Source organism: Ptychodera flava, chromosome 21 (assembly GCF_041260155.1).
Source record: "Ptychodera flava strain L36383 chromosome 21, AS_Pfla_20210202, whole genome shotgun sequence".
NCBI classification, from domain to species: Eukaryota; Metazoa; Hemichordata; class Enteropneusta; family Ptychoderidae; genus Ptychodera; species Ptychodera flava.
Window position 1 is genome coordinate 10,848,473 of NC_091948.1, and position 24,251 is coordinate 10,872,723.

At 36.9% G+C, this 24,251-nt stretch overlaps 1 protein-coding gene across 1 annotated transcript in view; it reads left to right on the top strand.

The window, feature by feature from the left end:
• The first annotated feature begins 1,157 nt into the window (after window positions 1-1,157).
• LOC139121389 (sorting nexin-27-like) overlaps window positions 1,158-24,251 on the top strand; it is an 83,010-nt gene continuing 59,916 nt past the window's right edge. The window contains exon 1 of the mRNA XM_070686219.1: window positions 1,158-1,435. Coding sequence (XP_070542320.1) covers window positions 1,176-1,435 — 260 coding nt within the window. The 5' untranslated portion in view covers window positions 1,158-1,175. The remainder of the gene's footprint in view (window positions 1,436-24,251) is intronic.

The following is a 24,251-nucleotide window of genomic DNA, read 5'->3' on the forward strand; positions in this document are numbered from 1 at the left end:
TAAAAATATTTGTAGCTCGTAAATCAAAAGGGAAACTTTTGTGCAGTATTTTTCTAGTTGCATAAGCGTTCCCGTACAAAAGGAGTCGAGAGGGGCTAAAATTGATCATTGTACTGCACGATACTCATGAACGCAATCGTCCCACTGAAAAGACCAACACGTATGCTCAACTCTTACAAAAAATTTCAACATGGAGTCCTAAATGATACAAACATTATTCAATACACGTGTGTGGTGTAATGTAATACAACTGAACTGTGCTATGCCGAGCAGGTACTAGGTATGACCATGGAGCTACCACGTAGCTCCATGATATGACTAAGTTATGTTATGTTTTTAACAGGTGAAACCACAAAACTTTCGCCATAATGATTTTTGTCCTTCCAGGTTGTTTCGGTTTTGCTTTTTAGGGAAATTTTATACCGAATAATCTATAGTGGGTGGAAAAAAGCGTACAGTTACTTGTTCTACCAATATGATCCTCCTTTCCGAAATGCAACTACTGGCGGACGAAAAATCGTCAGAAGAGGCTGTCCGCATACAATAGTTTGCAATCGCCCAAATGAAGAAGGGCACAAATTAATCATCCGAGTTCACAACGAAATAGTTAATATTTGCAGTTTGCAGTTGAAGACATGTGCTTTCACCATTGTGAAATATAAATTGGATTGAAACTTAAGGATGTACGATCGGTAAAATTAAAAGTAATGTCATTTCTCTAAATTGTCGATTTTTGGATTCTCCTTTGTAAGTATTATCAAAATGTGTGATAAAATATAGGGGTCACCGCGCTCGTTTGAGAGATAAATGACCATGAATTTTGCCATTTGTGAGAAAAAATGCTGAGTCAGCATTTTTTCACCAATGCATTTTCTATGGACGAAATAATTCAATGCTGTTTATCTCAAAATTTAGCGCGGTGACCATATAATTTTATTTGATCAGTATTATTTATTTCTCTAGACTGAGCTTTGTGCAAATTTTCATGAAAATGACATTAGTAGAAATTGATTTTCCGGCAAATTTCAATGTAATCCTATGGGAAGTGACAAATTCCACGCGCGCGTACCGCTCGTGCATTTACAGTAAATTTCGCCCTCAACAGCACAACAGTGCAATGCCTCTCTTCAGGGTCAAAGGTCGAGTTTAACAAATTTATCACATGATTTATCAAAATGGCGGACGACGACGACGGTAGCTCGAGACAGACCTCATCAGCTCCAACTTCACCAGTTACATCGCAACCTCGCATTGTCGTGATCGTCAAGTCTGAAACAGGTTTTGGTTTCAATGTCAGGGGACAAGTAAGTGAGGGTGGGCAGCTAAAAAGCATCAATGGAGAGCTATACGCACCGCTTCAACACGTTAGTGCTGTTCTGGAAGGTGGCGCAGCGGAAAAGGCTGGGCTTTTCAAGGGAGATCGTATACTAGCAGTGTAAGTTACCGTTTTCTTGCCTTCCCCTGTCATGTCATGAATTTTCTCAAACAGGTTGTCGCTGTTGCCATCCACTCGATTGATATCTATTGCAGAATTTTCGCACAGTCAACTTTCAGGCATCAGGAACTATCACACAACAATGCAATGCTAAGGCTGCTTCCATGGGTGATACCGTTTACAAGTCTGTGGTGTGTGTGTGTGTGTGTGTGTGTGTATGTGTACATGTATGTATGTGTTATATGTACCCAGTGAACGTTTGGTTGGTGCGCCGTATATCAACAGACCTAGTGAAGTCGAACTTGAATCAAGCTGTTCCATTTGTTCCTGAAGTGGCGTTCTAATGTAATTATCAAATGTACTCGTCCTTGCATTTCACCGATCGGGGTTTTGAAAACTCACTGCACATGACAAATATGACGGCTGCCGCGGAACACCCCTTTGGACTCACTGCACTGCCAACAAGGAAATGGGTATAGATGACAGTGGGCATGTTGTTCCACAATAATTTGTGATTTGGATTGAACGTGCTACAGGAGATGGACACTTGTAACAATGTCAAGTTGTTGAACAAGCATTAGACTTTGAAACTGAATTCTACAAGTACCATGTCTTTTTCAGAAGAAAAGGGAAACTACACATGTAATCAAAACAAGATTCAGTGTAGTGTCAGTTCAGTGCTTCTTGCCTGCGGACAGATATTTGGCCCAAACTTTTATAATAGTCTTTTGGCCTACCAATTTTGGAGGGGGGGGGGGCTTATTTTAGAGCTTATGGAGTAAATGTTTTGGTTTTGTGAAAATCAGGAATTTTATTTTTCCCCATAGAGATAACAAGGGGATGGCAGCCATTTTGAATTTTGGTTAATATTGGGTTATCTGTTTCTCTAGTACCAAAATTTGCATGGTGACCCCCGATTTTATTCTTGATTTTGAAACGGTATGGGTGAAAGTTTCATTGAGGAAAGTTTGACCAAAAGTTTGAATCTTTCAATTTCAAGTCACACACTACCCTAATTCAATTGCAGTTCAATTATTAGTATTTGATGGACATTACAAAGTGAAATTATTTTTTTTCCAACAAATGCATGACTTTATGTGTTTGTCTTTAACTTGTATGATCAACTCACATACTGTATGTGGCATTACTCAATACAAGCAATATCAAGTTTTAAGTAATGGTTTGATTTTAAAGAGACTGTTACAGCACAGATCAGAGAGAAACCCCTGCTGATTGTCCTGTCTGGACATTGGACCATGGAGACATGACCTGGATAACTATGGGTCAAGCAAATAGACTGGGTTTCTCACATGTGAAATGTTTCCTCCTTCCATGTTAGTATGAACAGAATGAAACCAGTAAAGATTTCTTTACCAGTCACTAATGTTAATCCAAATCCTGTCAGACAGTATCACTCTCCCTTCTGCCAAGTCAGTAAAAAGTGATAGTGAGTCAAATCAAAACATATTTCCACCTACTTTACTTTATATGTTACAGCAGATCTGGTCACTGAAAATTATATTTACAGTATCTACATGTTGGTATTCAGGAGCCTTCAAATACTCAAGTTAAAATCAAAATGCAACATATGGGATCTGTTTAAATGCCACGCTTACCATAGACAATTTTAGCCAGCCTTACCTGAAGGTGATATTCCAGCTTGGCAGAATAAGGATTAAATCTGTGAAACTACAGCTGAAAAAAACTTGTAATACCAAAGTTAGAACACATTGCGTGGGTTGTTTCAGTGAGTCTTACGTGATTAGCAGTAATCAATGAATCAGAGACTCTCCTTGCAGCCACTAATGTATTTATTTAACCCAACTTTCCACTGCCCCCATCTAAATCAATATTGATTAAACTTTCTTTTGTTTACTCAAAGAAACTTAAAACTAGGAATAGTTACTTTTTTTAGAATCTTCCATTGAACATGATACATTATTGGCGATTTCTGTCTATGTTATCAGTGTGATATTTATTTCAGCTGAGGAAATGCCTTCAGGTTTGAAATCAAATCAGTCTTGTACCATACATTTACAGAGGCTGTGTAATTTTATGACTTAGGCAATGTGTACAGTTGACACAAACAACCTACAAACCAGAAGAAAATTTGATTAACTCTTCATTAAGTGGATAATATCTGAACCTTTCATTTTCATCTTTGGTCAAAATTGCAAAATGCCAACAACAATCAGAGAACCAGATTATCCATAAGCTGTGTTCAGTCACTGTGACAAATTGCATTACACATTAATCACCCTTAACCTACTGTACTCACCCTAATCCCCAGTAAACAGGTCCACAGTCACCATTGATAAACAAGGGATTTGGGCCAAACCATGGTGGTAAAAGGGTTAAATAAGAGACCAAGAGAGGATGAATTTACCTTTGTGATCTTGTTGTACTGCAGCAATGATTGACACTGTTTTCATAGAAACCAATGACTCGAAATAATCAATGTCTACGTGTAAGCTTTTCAGACAAACGTAATTTAAATTGTCGAAAACTACTGTACAGTGTACAAAATATTTCACAGTGTTTACATTGAATACAGAATATGCTTGCACAGGGATTCCTAGAATGTATTGTATGTTATGATAATAAATGAGAACATATATAGTTCAACGTTTGCTGGATTGTACATGTGCAGGTACCTTCAGGATTATGACTGTGATTGCTGTTGTACAAAGAGCTGGTTGAGTGTTTAATGATTTGTTTCCGGTCATTTTAATTATATTCATTCACTTGACAAGTTAACACACTCAAGGCCCACACTCAAGGAAAAGCGATGAAGAATAGGTGGAAAATGAAAGTTCCTTGACACTGTTTTTAAAGCAACCTATGGGCAAAAAATGTCATTGCCTGCATCACTTAGAGATCTGTGTGTCATCTTTTTCTTTTCTATCATAGGTGTTTCCATCATAATTCTGACCATACATGTAACAGTATTTCCAGACAAACTGTTAACAGGCTAGCTTATAAATATACTTTTATTCATGAAACTGTCTTCCCTCTATACACACAGAAATGCTGAAGCTGAAGACATTCATTATTTGATAGCAAGTGAAAAAAAAACCCTTTATACCTGTATCTCATATCCATATAGTTTTGGTAAAAAAGAAAATGCCATTGCTTATTTCTTGATGTGAAGGACCTCGCCACCAACTACCTTTTTTTCTGATTACTCACTTTTCATTTGTTTGTTGTTTCCCTCATTTGTCATTATTGTCTAAAATTCTTGAATGAAATCTGGTAGCCTGAACAGACATACACGTACCTTGTGGTGATTTTAACTGATTGTATCACAAGCCTTATAGAAAAAATATGTCTCTATAGAACTGATAGACACATCCAAATTGATAAAGCTCTACAACGACGTCTTATCATTGTGTGGTCGTTAACAGTGACTGTACCTTTACATTGTAGCAATCCTTAAAGGTGAACGGGTAAAAATGACTGTCAAATGACCAAAAGATCAGGGGCAGGCCATTGCGTACTGTAGAAGCTGCCTGCATCAAAATTTTACTCATGCACATATGAAATACATTTGTTATGTATAGGCTCTTTGAATAGATAATTATGGCCTATTTTTGTTGAATATAAAAGAATTTAACATGATTAATCAATAAATCTAGGGGTGTGAATATTATTCAGTCCTGGATTTTTGTAATTGGGTGACCCGTAATAGTCAGGGGTTACTGTAGAAATTTGTGAAAGAGAAAGAAATTACCTGACATTTGCTGATGCATGTATTTGAGATTCAAACTATGGGGCCATCCCTGCGTTAATCTATTGGGATATTTACATTTTTGATTATCACTTAACTGAGACTGTGAAAACTCTAATTACATACTCCAAAAGCTTCAAATAAGCCCCGTGGAAGCAGTAGATCAGAAAAGTATTGTAAAAATTTGAGAGTCTGAATATCTGTCCCAGAGGCGCATTCTACCCTAAGTATCCAGGACATTTGCAGTCCCATCTCCATGCACAGGTCATGTACATGTACAGCTGTTTGTGTTCCAGGACATTCGTAATGCTTTCCATGCATACGTGTAGAACATGTATATGTACAGCTGTTTATATTCCAGGGCATTTGTAGTCCATCTCCATGATTAGGAGATGTACATGTACAGCTATTTTTATTCCAGAACGTTTGTTGTCCATCTCCATGCACATTACATCATGTACAGCTGTTTATATTCCAGGATGTTTGTAGACCATCTCCATGATCAGGACATGTACATGGACATGTACAGCTATTTATACTCCAGGACATTTTAGTCATCTCAGTGCCCAGGACATACACAATGTACATGTACATGTCCTTGAGATCCAACTTTGACTCGAGAAAACAAAACCATATTAAATTTGGAGTTAAATCTGGGCCTAGAAAAAGAAAAGTAAGCTGTAATTTCTTGATTAAAAAAGTCTCCTTTATCACTCAAAAGATGTACAATAGGAAAGCTGATTTCAGTTTCAGAACCTCCCACTTTCTGTTCAACCTGCTTTTATATACAGTGTAGATACTGAACTCTTACTGGATGATGAAAAGTACTGTTTCTCTATCTGTTACAGCAAGATATCAATAACATTTCCTTGGTTATAGATATATATGTCCAAAATATGTACATTGCTCATATAAGAGAGTGTATTGAAGCATTTTTATGTACAGGTATGCTAATGTAGACTGCACCTTAGCAACATGAAGCTTCCTAGTAAATGATTTTGATTTCCTCATAGTACCCGAATGTAACATCAATTCAGTCACATGTAGACTTGTGTGAGACATGTGGGAGTATCATATTTAGCAAACACTGACCCATACAGTTGTGTGTGGGTACAGTGCAGGAGATGACATTGACATTTTGCTAGGGAGCCTTGATACTGATCCTTGTGTCACCGGATACCACATCTTACGGGTGGATGCCTATAGTGTACAAGGATGCAAACATTTGCAGAGATTTTTTTCACCTCTCCAGTGAATCATCAGGACTTCCAATTTTGACATATATTTGAAAATTTTAATATGATTAGATTCAGTAAAATTTGTCATCTATATTCCAGGTCAGTCACTGTACACATATCTGAGAATTACAAAATGTATGTAAATAGTGCTGAAATTTTTTAAACAGACATAACATTGCCGTATGGAATTATATTAAAACATTAGCATTTGTGAGAATGCACTAACTGTTAAAATCTGAAGAAGTCAAAGAAACTTTCCTCAAAATTATCCTATATATTCTTATAAGCAACCACAATGTCTTACATTGTTGAAATTCAGTAGGTTTTCGATTGGATTCAAACTCACAACATAAGTTACCCAGTCACCTAGCGAAGACATGAAAGTCTGACTGTGATGTCTTCAAAATTGCTAAGCTAAATCTCCACCCTTTAGAGTGGCTCAATAACTGAGCTAAGTTGTCACAATTTTTCTAACTGCGACCCCTTCACACGTTGTAGATTTCATGAAGCACTCGCACTCACATACTCGCTAGATCACACATCACACGCAAACTTTATCAGAGCAATGAATCCATCGCTTCACTGGGCGAAAGACAGCCTCGGGGACAATTCTTCCCACCAGCAGAGCTATCAACCCAGGGTAAAAAATTCTGTAGATTTTCGATTGGATTTGAACTCACAATGTTACATCCCACTAACGAAGACATCAGTCCAAACCGCTTGGCCAAATCCCCACCCTGATAAGAGTGAGACACTGAAGTCACAATAATACTGTTTAAAAATTTTCTGAAATAGTAAGATCATAATGTTTGGTCTCTGGGAAAGTTTTTATGTGAATATGCTATTGCATAGTTTGCAGAAAAAGATTTATTACTATAACTTATATTTCTGCCCTGCATAGAAGCTGTACCGATAGATTAGATATTGATTAGATGGCATGTTACAATGTACATGTAGTAGGAGGAACATCTGCAAAGCCGATGGCCATGAAACATCCTTGGTTCGCCATTGTCAGCCAACCTCTCAGATTGCTGGATGTAACTGAAACAGGAACAAATTTTAGTTATGTTTGTAGTTTCTGAACAGATCATACATGTAGTTTGTCAAGCATCTTTCTGATTTGCATATAGTACTTGTAGCTAATTGTGTTTGGATGACCTATCACCCTGAGAAAATCAACAAGGACACTGACATACTCCTCTTCAGACTTCTTATCCTTGGGTTTCATATATGTAGCAACTAGCAAGTGTGGTAAAGAGAATTCAACTAGTCAGAAGGATTGAAATGTTTTTAATTACCTCATTATACAAACTTTACCAGGATAACCCAGCTGCTGCCATCTACTCATCTCAAGTCTTCTCATGAATTTCTCCATTGATGCCTTGTCTCAAGTCTTGCCATAATTGCCACAGTGTTGCCTTATATCAAGTCTTCGCCATAATTGCCACAGTGTTGCCTTGTCTCAAGTCTTGTCCTGAATTGCCACAGTGTTGCCTTGTATCAAGTCTTGTCCTGAATTGCCACAGTGTTGCCTTGTCTCAAGTCTTGTCCTGAATTGCCACAGTGTTGCCTTGTATCAAGTCTTGTCCTGAATTGCCACAGTGTTGCCTTGTCTCAAGTCTTGTCCTGAATTGCCACAGTGTTGCCTTGTATCAAGTCTTGTCCTGAATTGCCACAGTATTGCCTTGTCTCATGTCTTATCCTGAATTGCGACAGTGTTGCCTTGTATCAAGTCATGTCCTGAATTGCCAAAGTGTTGCCTTGTCTCAAGTCTTGTCCTGAATTGCCACAGTTGCCTTGTATCAAGTCTTGTCCTGAATTGCCACAGTGTTGCCTTGTCTCAAGTCTTGTCCTGAATTGCCACAGTGTTGCCTTGTCTCAAGTCTTGTCCTGAATTGCCACAGTGTTGCCCTGTCTCAAGTCTTGTCCTGAATTGCCACACTGTTGCCCTGTCTCAAGTCTTGTCCTGAATTGCCACAGTGTTGCCTTGTATCAAGTCTTGTCCTGATTTGCCACAGTGTTGTCTTGTCCAATAAGATGCCGCAATAGAGCATTCACATGTATAAACCCTTAACAACCACATTTATGCAGTTCAAACAGAGAAAAAAGTGAAGGAGAAAAATCAGAATTTCTGTTTTAATACTCAATTTACCATAGTAGATTCTTGTTTCACCGTGGTAATTCTGATGCTCAATGGATGGGTAGCACATCAAATTAGTATTCAGAAGATACTCCTTGCTGTAGACACAGTGTAACCACTGTAACAGTACTTTCAATAAAGGTTATCTGATGCTGTGTCACTTAAGTCATACAAAGGCAACTGTTTTCAAGTTTAAATCTCCAGAAAACAGCTATCTTAGTCAACATTTATGTGACTTGAACAGCTAGGACTTACATTGTACATGTAACTGGGCTCCTTTCTGATATATGCAAATTGCAAATGTTATATTTTCCTTATCTTATTCTTTTCTACACATTGAAGGAAAAAATAACCGGTTAAGTGTACCTGGTGTTCGAATTGATCAAATATATGCAGTTCAAAACAACATACTGGTAGGTTGGTGGCCTGGGAGAAGGGTTAGATCACAGAGGTACATGTAACCTTACTCATGGCTTGGATTAGTTTTGATAGGAAATGGTCATTGAAAATCAATGAACAGCAAGTGGATTTGTCCCGTAGCAGGCTGAAAATAAATGCAAGGCAGGACAGGACGTGTTTTCCCGTGTAGGTGTTGAGTTATACAAATTCTGTACCACTGCATGATCACAATTGAGCAGATATCATACATGTAAGATTTTAACCCCCTTCTTCGATACTGTTAGTATGTGTACTTTGTCTCCTACGATTGTGACATACATCTGCTGTAGGTTCCAGATGCTGTAATACATGTTCCTTATATGAAGTCACTGTGTTTCACCTTTAGTCTCGTCATAGTCCATGCCATACTTACATGCTGTAAGTTTGAACTGCAGTAATAAGTTACTCATGTTTCCAATATAACCTAAATTCTCTGTTGGTGTTGTTATAGTGGAATGTATGGTTTAACATTATGGTTTTCATGCTGTAAATTCAGTACTCTATGGTCAAGTGTACAGTATGTGTAGTCCACAAAATTCTTATTTCTCATTCACTTTTTGAGAGTGTATATTTGTGTACAGTATTGAAATTTATATTCATAAATGACATTAATTTGTATTTTTGCAGCAACCAACTGAACTAACTTCTACTAGATTCAACAATATAGTTAACATAAAGAAATTGTAGTTCTTTTACATAGTAACATACAACTTCCTTCGCTGAATAATTGACGTTTCAAAAACTCACTGAACCCTCGTACCATTTTGGATCTATGAACTCTGCTTTCCTCAAACATACATGTACATTCAATTCTCGTAAACAAGTCGGTCATGCACTTGAAGAAAGTCTCTTCCATATCACAACTTGTACATGTACATGTGGTAATTCTTTTTGTTTGTGTAGCCTATAGCATGAGGAACTGCAAATTGTTTGCTATTTTAATTCACATATGAATCTCAGTTAATCTACCCCCAACAGCACCAGGAAATAATCCACATTCGGCTTGCTGTCCTTGTAGAACATTAAATACGGTATATCTGTTAAGTTTATGTGTACTTGTTTACAGTCGACTTGTATCTCGACTTGAATTTAATTGTCAACAAGAACAGTGCTATCTATACAAATATACATGTACACAATCTGTAACAGCCAAACACTAGTTTTCCACATGCTCCAGAGGGAGCGTACTGAAAAAAATTGTAATCTATAGATGGAGCAAAAATCATAAGGGAATATCGTCAATGGGGCTCAAAGTTAATAAGGTTGGAATATGGATAGCTTTACATGTACATTTGACTTTATTTTCAGTCTCCATTAGTTTTATTTTAGTTACATGGATTTATGTATCCAGTGATTTTAAAGTTCAGCGCTAATATCAAAAGTACACTCACATGTACATGTACTAGATTCGTTCAAAAACAACTGGTCATGTAAGACATAATTAATGTTATCCCAACTATTTTCTTAATGCATGATAAACATATTAAGGAGGAGTTTGTACATTGTCTGATGGCAAAGGCATATTTTAGGTCAAAATTGGAATGAAATACTGTAAATTGTTCTACTGCACATGTACAAAGCATGCAGAGGCCATATTGAAAGGTCACTTAAGGTCAGCCACATCGCTTGATTCAAAAACTTTACATGTCACATCAAGATGTAGCATCCTACGATGTACATCTACATAAGTAACTTGGTCTTCAAGTTGAAGACCAAGTTACATATGTTGATGTACATTCAAGGTACATTGTAATTGTTATTATGTACATTCAAGGTACATTTTAATTGTTGATTGATGTGATATGTTGATGTAAAATCATTTTTGTCATTACATGTATCTGTGAAGAAACTGGAAGACAAATGAAAAATTATCTGTACAGTAGATGACATATTTGATATGAGAACAACAGTTTTAACTTTGCAATGTTACATTTACTGCAAGCAAACCACAAAGTTTACACCAGTCTATCAGCATTAGCTCGTAGAGATTATATAAATGCCCCCGCAGTGACCGTTTTTGGCCCAGATATGTTTCTGGTTTAATATTTAAGCATTCAGCATATTTTTTCATAAAACGTTACTGATGTAAACAAGAATGTATTACACCTGTACCCAGTTGGAATATAACAACAGATACGAATCAAATATAGTGTTTCATATATTTCAATGACCATTGCTCAGGACCTGATACATGTATACGTGTATACAAAATATACGATGAGTATGGCTTGCAGGCATTGACTGTTGTAGAAGTTAAAAAAAGATATCAGTCAAAATTTACCTTTTTTTAACGTCCATGATTATCATGATTACACATATCTTGACTTTACAGCTGCTGTCTATATAATGTCGTCAACAGTCACAGGAGAAACATGTTGTTAAGGTAGTGTGTGCCTCAAAAGTAAGAGACTCAAACTTTCGCTCAAATTTTCCTCAAGGAGTCTTTCAGCTGTACACTTTCAAAATCAGGAATAAAAATCAGGGTCGCTATGCAAATTTTAGTACTAGAGAAACAAATTGCCCAAGATTTACCGATATTTGAAATTCAAAATGGCCGCTACCCCTGTGTTAACTCTATGGAGAAAAGTAAAATTTTTGATTTCCAAAAAACTAAGATGGTAAAAGTTTTTCTTACTCAAAGATTTTCAAATGAACCCCGTACAAGTGGTACATGTAGATCAGAAGAGAATTAAAAAAGTTTGAGAGTCCAAATATCCATCAGTATCATTCCTAAACTATTGTAAATATCATAAAGAGGTATTACTTTGATAAACCTGTGTAACAGATTTCCAATGTAAAGATTAGATGAATGATACCTACATTCAACTGTCAAAGGATTCTGAGAATTTGAATGCCATGAAAACTTGCAATTGATATAGCTAGCTTGATGGCCATGCTTTGCCAGTGTCAGGTATTGTTGCCTGTTGCTGTTGTTGCAGTGCTGTTATTTTGTGAGCAAGCAGTAACAATGTTGCACTAGCTGTCGCAAATGATTGGGGCTGCACAATCTCACCCATCAGATTTCTGCTTCGACGACCTAGCTAATAATTCTCCGCTCTCGCTGACGCTGTTTAAAATCAAAATCTCTTTGCTGGTTGCGCTGAGCTGTTGCCGTGAAGAGGCACGTGGTTTACGACGATGGATTTCTGTTGTTTGCGTAAGCCACAGCTGAGTTCTATTACCATGCAGTAAATGCAATGAAGTTTGATACACATACACATATGTTGAGAAGAAATTCCAATGGATCGATGAGTACCAAATAGGTTAAAATATGCAACAGTAGCCTCATGAACTCTTACTGTTTACATCAGTGATGTACCATTTGTTTTGCTGTGGTCAGTATGCTTACAAGAGCAGTAGACAGTGACCGGCAGCAGTCAGGTTGGCAGCAGTCTTGTACGTACTGGCAGTGTAGTTTATCGGTGTGCAGGCACTGTCAGGATAATGCTCACTATGCTGGCTACTGGCAGTGTATTCATCAGTGTACTGTCACTCCATCAATAATGTTGGTTGCTGGCAGTATAGTTCTCAGTGTACAGTCACTCTGATGATAATATTACTGGCAGTGCTATCAGCAGTGTGGCAGTCACTCTGATGATAATATTACTGGCAGTGCTATCAGCAGTGTGCAGTCACTCTGATGATAATATTACTGGCAGTGCTATATCAGCAGTGTGCAGTCACTCTGATGATAATATTACTGGCAGTGCTATCAGCAGTGTGCAGTCACTCTGATGATAATATTACTGGCAGTGCTATCAGCAGTGTGCAGTCACTCTGATGATAATATTACTGGCAGTGCTATCAGCAGTGTGCAGTCACTCTGATGATAATATTACTGGCAGTGCTATCAGCAGTGTGCAGTCACTCTGATGATAATATTACTGGCAGTGCTATCAGCAGTGTGCAGTCACTCTGATGATAATATTACTGGCAGTGCTATCAGCAGTGTGCAGTCACTCTGATGATAATATTACTGGCAGTGCTATCAGCAGTGTGCAGTCACTCTGATGATAATATTACTGGCAGTGCTATCAGCAGTGTGCAGTCACTCTGATGATAATATTACTGGCAGTGCTATCAGCAGTGTGCAGTCACTTCTGATGATAATATTACTGGCAGTGCTATCAGCAGTGTGCAGTCACTCTGATGATAATATTACTGGCAGTGCTATCAGCAGTGTGCAGTCACTCTGATGATAATATTACTGGCATTGCTATCAGCAGTGTGCAGTCACTCTGATGATAATATCACTGGCAGTGCTATCAGCAGTGTGCAGTCACTCTGATGATAATATTACTGGCATTGCTATCAGCAGTGTGCAGTCACTCTGATGATAATATTACTGGCATTGCTATCAGCAGTGTGCAGTCACTCTGATGATAATATTACTGGCATTGCTATCAGCAGTGTGTAGTCACTCTGATGATAATATTACTGGCAGTGCTATCAGCAGTGTGTAGTCACTCTGATGATAATATTACTGGCAGTGCTATCAGCAGTGTGCAGTCACTCTGATGATAATATTACTGGCAGTGCTATCAGCAGTGTGCAGTCACTCTGATGATAATATCACTGGCAGTGCTATCAGCAGTGTGCAGTCACTCTGATGATAATATTACTGGCAGTGCTATCAGCAGTGTGCAGTCACTCTGATGATAATATTACTGGCAGTGCTATCAGCAGTGTGCAGTCACTCTGATGATAATATTACTGGCAGTGCTATCAGCAGTGTGCAGTCACTCTGATGATAATATTACTGGCAGTGCTATCAGCAGTGTGCAGTCACTCTGATGATAATATTACTGGCAGTGCTATCAGCAGTGTGCAGTCACTCTGATGATATATTACTGGCAGTGCTATCAGCAGTGTGCAGTCACTCTGATGATAATATTACTGGCAGTGCTATCAGCAGTGTGCAGTCACTCTGATGATAATATTACTGGCAGTGCTATCAGCAGTGTGCAGTCACTCTGATGATAATATTACTGGCAGTGCTATCAGCAGTGTGCAGTCACTCTGATGATAATATTACTGGCAGTGCTATCAGCAGTGTGCAGTCACTCTGATGATAATATTACTGGCAGTGCTATCAGCAGTGTGCAGTTCACTCTGATGATAATATTACTGGCAGTGCTATCAGCAGTGTGCAGTCACTCTGATGATAATATTACTGGCAGTGCTATCAGCAGTGTACAGTCACTCTGATGATAATATTACTGGCAGTGCTATCAGCATAAAGTCACTATCAGGATGATGTTGGTTACTGGCACTGCAGTCATAAAATTCTAATTGAGCCATATAAAGCACCAGCTTGTGTTAAACTATCCGTTATGATGGATGGGTAGACACATTCAGCCATCAAATACACATTTCAAAGTGTGAATGTCAACAGTCTGGTAGGGTACTCATTATAAAAGAGATATCATCACTGGTATCCATGGTTACCACATAGATCATCACAAGTGATCTGCATGATACATGAAGGGGAGTTTGGTCAGTTAGATACAGTGTAGTTCGAATCAAACACAAGGAAATTTTAGAAGATGAGTAAGTGCTATCATTTTATGATCTGCTCTCACAAGATGCAGAACAACTTTCAATGACATGAAAAGTCAATATTTGAAAGTGAAAAATCCGAGTACCACGTGTAGAGATATGATAAATCTCTAAATCTTTGCATTCTCTGCAGAAGCTTGTTTTCAAAATGCAACAACATAGTAGGAGATTCCACAGATAATTTTCAAAAATTACCTTTTTCAAATTTTTACAGAAAATGCTGTCAATGTGTTACAGAATTATGGCAGCCATTTTGAATTTATCATTTGATATACACATTGACACAATATGCAATCATTGTAATACCCCAATTATTCAATCCACTTTTTATTAGGAGAATTTTTTTCAATGCACATTTTCTGTTTATGACACCTCTACTAATCTAGATGAGTTGAAAACAACTTTGAATATAAATAATAATAGTTTCATATTTCAAAAATAAAAAATATAGTCAAATTATTGATAAGTAATAAACTCAGTGTTACATCGTTGAAAGAAACTTATGCATTGAAGTTTGAAATACAACTTGCTATGGGAGTTTACTTTCTTCACATGTAAAATGTGGTGTTACTGCAGTAAGTTCATAACTGCAAATTTCAGAATTTAACAGGTGTGCCAGAAAAAGACAGTTTGTCAAGGCGGGAATCGATAATCTGAATGCAAAACATGTTCTAATAAATATTGAATAATGTTTCTTCACAAAGATTTTACTTTGTATGAATTTAATGTAACAAGTCATTTCAGATGATTTTCATCAGAAGAGTGAATTTTTGCCAAAATCATAAAATGTCAGTAACGACATTTGTGCACTGATGCAACGTAATTACAAGTTCAGGTTGGTGGTTTTGAGAAGTACCTGTAACCCTCTCACAAATGAGAGATGAATTGTGTTGTGACCTCATTTTCAGAAATACACGTACTTACAAGGAGTGTATCTCAAAGTTGCTGATCAACTTAAATAGCAGATAAAAGATTTGCAATCCGGCACATACACCTGAGAAGAAAAGTTGCTGTAAACAATGAGTTTCTAGCAGATTGCCATACAAAGTTTAGGTGTCTGATACAGATAATGCATAAAAAGAAGCTAGCAGGGAGAATGTGACTGGAATACTTATGTGTATACCCTGAGCACAGAATTTTTTTTTAAAAAGATGTTAAGTAAGAACTAATTAAAGAAGTGCAGTTCATTGTTATTATGTTTACCACACTCATGAAAAAGGCGTGAGGCTTTTTAATAATTAGAGAGAATTTGCCTCGTGATCAGAAATGGTTAACTGATGATGTACATAGTTCCTGATATTGTGAAAATCAAACACACATAGTGTAGTTATTTGCAAGATAAACACTGAAAGAACCCAGTTTACAGCTCAGTGCATATGCAGTTTCAAAACAAATTAATTTGGATAAAGTGAAAATACAATTTGCACTGCCACATTGTCAGAATGGCAGGTTTTTCGACATGGACACATTGTGACATCACCTGTATAGTATCAGTTTTTTTCAAAGACTTTGAAGCAAAATTTCAGCCGTCAGGGTTTGCCACAACTTTAGGGCATTTTTAGGGGCTGGCCACTTCCTTGTGTTTGGAGCAATGTGTTCATTTGTTCATACCATTTAACAGAACATATTTCCACAACAAAAACATATGCAAATTATGTATTTTTATGCAAATTGACTACCCTGTTCTCTCAAGGCTGTGGAAAACCCTGAGCTGTTCAGGTGTAATTGCTTCAGTTTTTCTCATGTAGTTACTGGTCCAGATATAGTGTTTGAATGTTGAATGTGCATGTCAACACAGTTGTGTGTGAAAGTTGATGAAATTGTTGGCCATATTCAAACAACACGTTTGATCTCTAACTCATCATTTTCTGAAGAATCTGGTGTTTTTTTCAAATTGGTGAGATTATGAGCCATAGCCCATATGTTTATCAAAAATAAATATTGAATTTACAGTTGATCTCTATTGATTGATTTCCACATTTCACCAGATGGTTGATATATAACAATCCTTCTAAATAAGAAATATGGCTTTATGCTAATAGCTTGCAAGTTCCACTGTAAATGAGCTGCATTTTTTTATATATCTCATAAATTGCTACCAAGCAATTATCAAATTGAATTCCTATTTTTGTATTGGTTGAGTGATGATGCTTGTTTTACAGTATAATGAGACACATATCTTTGTTCTGAAAGGTACAGAGTGTATCATGGAAGTGACAGTTAACTGGTATTTGCTTGGTTGTGTATCAGACTCTAGATCAATATTGAACAATTAGACCACACTCTAATAATATAATATATGTAATTGTCATTGATTGCCTATCAATGCACTCTGTATCGTATTCCAGTTTGGGAAATCCAATTAACTTCAAATTGGCTCTACCAATCCATTCTGCAAAAATCGACAAAAATAAAAAAAATATGCTCATGAATATACAACATCTTGAACATGTATTCTTTGGATGGCTAATCACATGTTCTTCTGAATTTTCCATTAAGAGTAATAGGCAAGCACCTATAAAATGTAACTACGTTCATTGTTTGACATTGAGAATACAGAAAGGTTTCGTGATTCAGCCTTGTCTGTTGTATACTTCAGAGAAACATTTAAAAGCTTGCTTTGTCAACTTCCAATCTGCACATGCATGTGTACTGGAACATCATGGTTGCTTTTCCCCTCCTGTGTGTACATGTACACTATTAAAAATTTAAGTAAATTAAAGTAAATTTAAGTTCTGTCAGGTATCTCATATCTCTAGGGAAATGTGATGCCACTCGCCCATGTATGCTGATGACAACTGACGCAGCAAGATAGTTTTTATGATGTAACTTGTAAATTCAGTCTACATTTACTGTGTTTAAGTAACTATTATTAAACCATGATGCCCATGTACACCAAACATGACGTCAGCCCAGTTGGAATGAGTGTCATTCAAGATGCTGACTTCTGCTTAGTTGGAATAAGTTTCACTCAAGATTCTGACTATTCTGTCACACTTTACTGTGTCACAGATCAAAAGAACCAGGCTTCAATAAATAACAGTTAAGGTAGCGACATACTGTACCAAATCGACACTTTCAAATTTTTATATTTTTCCCAGGTATAGAAGTCCCAAACCCCAATAAACTTCATATATTTTCTGAAAGCCCTAATATTGGGGAATCCCACTGTGCATAGTACACAGTCATTATTTGCATAATAGTCACCTGACAAGCGTTTTGCTGAACCTTCCAAAAATCGGTTTTCCCTCCCTTTAGTGAAGGTGCTTTTATGAAGGAATTGTATTTGTCGCGCCATATAATTTGAATGGAGACTTAGAGAAAAAATCGCAGACATGAATTTGAAGGGTATGCTAAGGCTTGTCAATGCATAAATTTCAACTGGAAATCTTGCAGCGTGTTCACTAGAGGAAAGAAAAAACGATTTTTTGAAGGTTCAGCAAAACGCTTGTCACGTGACTATTATGCAAATAATGACTGTGTACTGTGCACAGTCGGAGTCCCCAATATCTGGGCTTTTAGAAAATAGATACTTTATTGAGGTTTGGGACTTCTATAACTGAGAAAAAAATAAATATCTGAAAGTGTCTATTTGGTACAGTATATGTCGCTACTTTAAATGTCAATTAAGATCACTTTTCAAATACACTTTTTTTGTACAGTAAAGGAGAACAGTGTCATAATTCTGTCATGGCACCGACTTTACTTTCTCAGAAACAGTACTTAAAAGGTTATTAGGTCTCATGTGGTCTTGTGTTTAAGTCAAAGGTCACAGTGAATGATCTTTTGAACACCAGTGTTTTTCAAAAGTACATGTAGCAAGCCATATTCTGTTTTCTGTTGTAGTATTGTTGCTACATTTCTGTCTTCCGACTCAAAGTTAAATTAGATACATGTAAACAACCATTTTCTCTCCACATTGCACTACGGGGACAGTGCAAGGCTTGACAATGGCCAGAGAGCAGCCTCAAAAGGTGTATGTAGGATTAAAGACTTAATTTCTCACGTTTCATCCAGAACTCTCTCATGCCTTGTGAAACTAACTGTGGCTCTTGACTTTTTTCCATTTATTGTTCCAATTAGCAACAAATGCACAGTTTCTGTAAAACTGAGTTTTTCAAAACAGCCTGTAGATGTTGACGAATAAATTCATTTCCAGAAATGAATTTTATGTGTCAACAATAATGATGAAAGTTATAACATACACAGGTCATGTTGACATGACGGATATTGGTACTACTGCAGTAGTGTGTGGTTTGATACACGGCGGTGGCTGCTTTTTCTCATGCATGCCACAAAGCGTACGCCGTGTATCGACCACATGCGACTGTGGTTAGCACTGAATACTTTATTGAGAAAATGCTATCACTAATGGCCTGTTCACACATATTCCATTAAAATGCTTCTGAAAACGTCTCAAGTCAAATACTTACATAAAAAGGTTACAGTTACGTGTGGATGCTCCTACATAAGTGGTCTTGAAACATTTCAAATTTAAGACGGTGTTGCCGGCCAGACCTGAGCCGATATGTGGATTGACACTATCCGCAACTCACTGTGTGAATGGGCTGAGCTGCTTAAGAGATGTTCTACATGCCCTCATGTGATAGGTATTTGTAAAGTATAACAAATTACAACTAACATTCAATTCACTTTCATCCTGGCAGCCGAACAGAGTACTGCATCTTGTGGCAACAATTGGCCTGATAAAGAGATCAGTTTACTTAATTCAGTCTGGTCTGACCAAAGCATCCAATGAATGCTGAATGGAGCCTGTAGGGAAAGTCATGTTTGCAAACAATAGCAGAAAAAACTCTGCAATAGGGCCTAAAACAGGACATCTGAGCAGTGCCATTGAAAGTTCAAGGCACTGAAACTCAGGTCCAAGGAAGTTGTGGACAGTAACAGGCGAAGTCGTTGAGGGAGATATCGTTCATGTCTGCTGTCTTGTTACAATGCTATATGCTTGGTCATATACATCTTTTGAACTCGAGAGGGCACATTAATTAAGCCGGCTAAAACACCAAAACAAAGGTGTGGACACAAGCAGACTCAAACGATTAATCGTCAGTGTTCGAAAATCACGAATACTGTCACAGATGTTTTCAATTTAAGCCAGTGTAAACACAGTATACAGACTAAAACAAACTTGATCCCTGGGATTGATTCCCCTACCTTTAAGACTGTTCAAATGATGATGAAGTTTGCATATGCAAATATTTTGGTTTGGGTTTGTGTCATTTTTGATAAAAACATCTTTCTCTGATGGCTTTCAGATATTCTTTGTAGCTTCTTATAAACCCTGTGTCAGGCGTCAGACTATCTTGCCAGGAATTTTACTCATTAGATTACAATATCAGTGGAAAACAAAGCCTATGACACGTCCATAATCCTTTCACAGACTAGAACATACCTCGATCCCTAAGATCAAGTCTTTGGCCTTTAAGGATCATGCCCTTATTGAACTTGTTTAATATTTGCATAAATTTGCATATGTAACTGTTTGCACGTAAGTACATGGCCGTGTAGATCAAGTGATTATGACATGATTTGTGAATGTTCATGGAGTTCTTGTGGTGTGATGTCATCAAACAAACTTGTGTGGCATCTGTCAGGAATGCTTGTCAAATATTGATAAAATATTGCCAGATGCCAAATGTTTGTCAAATACATTTGTAAACTTTTTTCTAATTATGTAACAGAACAGCTATTTTAGCTGCAGTAGTATTTGATTTTTAGATACTATAGTACATGTATGCGGAATCCATTCACTGTCTTTTGCCAAAAATTAACAACAGAGCTACATCAGCCATTAGATAGCTTCTAAAATGAAGGTTTATTGGCAGCTTGTGACCCTTGAACAGGGGTATATCTGTACTTTCTGTGATAGTTTCTGGGAACAGGATATTGTTAACATACATTAGCAGTTTTCAGCGCTCCGCTAAACTGAATGCTTTTAGCCTCAGTCTAAACTTCGTTCAAGAAATTACTTTAAAAAATTTACAGCAGTTGTGATGACTTTGTTCAGGGAATACCTGAGGAGGAACCTCCAGCCAATTGAAGGAAATGTCACATTAGGAAGATGCATCCGGAATTGCAAATCTTCTCGTGTGCGCCCAATTTCCAAGTCTACAGGGAGATTATCAAATTCTAGGGACATAAATATTTTATCTCGGAGACTGCAGCCTTTTAGTGAAATTGAAGAGACACAGTGAAGATCATCCCAGCTGGTACTTTTCATTCAGTTAAATCTTATTACGAATTGGCCCCATCAAAGTTAGCTGTGCATTTAATTGAGAGATTTGGTAATGCATTATTTCTGGCCTGTAGATGATCCATATTTGAGATAATAGGTGGAGGTAATGCAATTAAAAAAAAAGAAGCAATAAAAGTATTGTACTGTCAATCTTGCAAGATGGTTTCAAGAGAGTGTCTGTACAGTAGACATCCTGCACGAAAATTGAAAGCAGTGTCTATAAGTGCCATAGAAAATGCTTACATTCTCAGTCAAAATATGAAAGCTTATACCCTTTCGTGAAATTCTAGTCCCATATCATGTATTTCGTGATACAGAACAAAATTGTGTTAAGCAATCATTATTGCAGATGACAAACACAAATTACTTCCTGTTTTGTTTTACATCACCACACCAGCCCATCATTGATATCCACACACTGCTTCGTAAATGTCAACACTAACACTAGTAACAGCTGCATTATCAGGGGATATTTGTCTTTTTAGCTCATATTTGGTTTTGTATATATAAATACCAAAAAGAGCTTATATGATTAGTCAGTGGCGTCTGTATGTCTGTATGTTTGTGGGTATGTATGGGCGGATGTATGTCCGTCACACACAAAGGCTCCCATACCGCCAAAGCTACAATCTCAGTATTTGGTGTACAGGTAGATGCAGGGGTTGAGATGTGAATTTGTTCAAATGAACATGTCAGTGTCAAAAATGTGCAAATGAGGTAAGAAAAAGGGAAATCCTGCAAATGTGCAGGAGTGATGGTATGCCAGTGACTGAAACAGGCTTGAGTCATTGTTTATGAACTGTTACATAAACAGACCTGCTCAAACCATAGACAGTGGGGGGGGGGGGGGGAAGACTGTCTATGCTCAAACTAAGAGGGGCTAGCTGTAGTGCTGTGCATGTTGCTAAAGTTGACATCCAGTACCTAAAGTTTCAGACCTTATTTACTTTTGTCAAATTTCTCTTCTTTTCTGGTTTAAATATTTCTTGTTGTTTTTCTGGTTGTACTTTGCAGAAATCATTGTCATAACATTAACGTAGAATTTTCCTGCACTGACCAGATAGAAACAATATTTATTGTTGATCTTTGGTAACCATACTGGTATATACCAATTCTGATCAAATTTGAACGACGCCGTATAATTGCAGTATTTTTTCTATTCCTTATGATAAAATCTGTAATCTAAAAGAATGGTTTATCTCTCTCAGACTACTCTGTGATAAAATCTAAGGCCAGGTCTCACACTTGCGGTAGCTTCTGACAGGGATTTGTAATGTACATGTAGGGCTGTGAGTTTTGTTTTTCACCATGGTCATGCCATCATTGTTTTTCACGTCAAGTTATTAAACTTGCCTGTACATGTACACTGTAAGAGAGGGTACTGTTGTACATGTCACACTTTAGCAGATGTGTACAACACTGACTTGATGCAGCTAATGACAGGTTGCACTTCATGGTTCAAAATTTATATATCTGTTTTTAGCTACTATAGACTATAGTCTATAGAAGCTATTGGGATGGATATCCGTCCGGCGTCCGTCGTCAGTCTGTATGTATGTATGTATGTATGTATGTATGTATGTATGTATGTATGTATGTATGTCCGTTTGTGAGGCGTCCGTCCACTCAAATATCTTGAGAACCGCAGTACTTACTGATTTGATATTTGTTGTGTAGATGAAAAATATGATTTTGAGAAACTGTTTTTTTAATTTTTGATATTGTTGAAAATAGGCAAATTAATACCAAAAAGGTGTTTTTGGTAAAAAATCTTCTTCTTCATAACCGCTGGTCAGGCAGCTTTGTTATTTTGTATACAGGTCCCTAGGGATAACCCAACCTAGATTTGTTCAAATTGTGATGAAATATGCATATGTGTATTTTAAGGAATTTTTTTGTCATTTTTGGTCAAAGTTTGACTTACATTGTATGTAATTCTTGTACTGTATAAACCCTATCAATTCACCCAGAAAAAAATAATTATGATGATTTTAAATAATTGAATTAATTAGGAAATCATAAAGCCAAAATAATTTTAGTGTGGAATTATCAGAAAGTTCAACTTTTTTTGACAGTTCATAGTGAATTGAGGATTAAAACATGTAAAGGCAACTTTCCTGAATCCCAACTTTGATATATTCTGAACCACCATTTATGTTATCTAATTGCTCATAATAGTTTGTCATGATAGGGTGGTCAAATAAATACAGATAGAGAAAGTTCTAATTTCCATTTATGGTTGACTTGGTAAGGATAAAATAAGATTACTTTTTGAGGAAAAAAATAGAGTGGTCGATTAAAAGAGTGGTCAAAGTGATAGGGTTTTTATGGTAAAGCTGGGCTGTAAGATTCCTCATGTGCTATTTATAGCACTTATGCAATCTGTGTAAACAGTGCAATGAAAGTGTAACATGATTCCTTATAATGCTTTTGATGACCTTGAACTTCTTAAGTTTCAAACATTTGTCTCTTCAGTGTGCTTTCTCTGAGTACTTACAGTCTCAACTTATTCAACAGAACTTACTTACAATGTTATTGTTAGTTTGAAAGTTAAAATGTGCTTGGATGAAAATGATGAAAATGAATGAAATACTGATATTAAAAGTAACCAGTTCAAGATTCTTATAACCTGACAGATATGCTGTTTTTTTATGACGTAAATCTTGATTTAAGCAAGTCTTGTTTACTTTAATTAGAATGTAATTAACTCTCGTTTATTTGCTATTATAGACTAATATAGTCTGATGAAATATGCAAATCTGTATTTTTACGGAATTTTTTTCCATTTTTGGTCAGGCCATCCTGAAATGAGCTATCAAAGATATCCACCTTCTTCATCAATACATGTGTCACAAAAGGTTATTCTCTACATAACACAGCAGAGCTCTGTCAACTGTTGAGTCGCTTGTTTTTCAAAACCGCTGGTCAGACAGCTTTAATATTTGGTTTACATGTCCCTAGGATGACCTTAGTGAGATAATTTCATACAGTCAGGAAATACTTAATTTTGTATCCATGTCTATAGTAGCTTCAGGGACTTTGGCCCTATTTTATTATACCGGTAACGGTAAATGAATGTATAATTATTTGACAAGGACACCTGCTGCTCGAAGTAACTTACCATACATGTAAATATATGCCAAGTTAACCTTTTCACTTTGCCGATGTCATCATTTGAACTGTCGTGCTTCTAAATTCAAATGACAACTATGGGGCACTGGCTGTTTTTAACCCTTTGAATGCTCAGTATACACGGGAAATTTGGTGTTGGCAGTTATTCAATTGCTTGAGATCAGAGAGGTTACATTCATGTATAAATAACTGCAGTAAAACTTCAATTCCCTGTACTCAGAATTGAGCTTCATCTTGCACGTGTTACTCTGAAAATCTGAGAAATGTGTTCCAAATTTTGCTGCTGGAAATTCAAATAAAAAGTTGGAAAGTAGATGGCTTCCTGT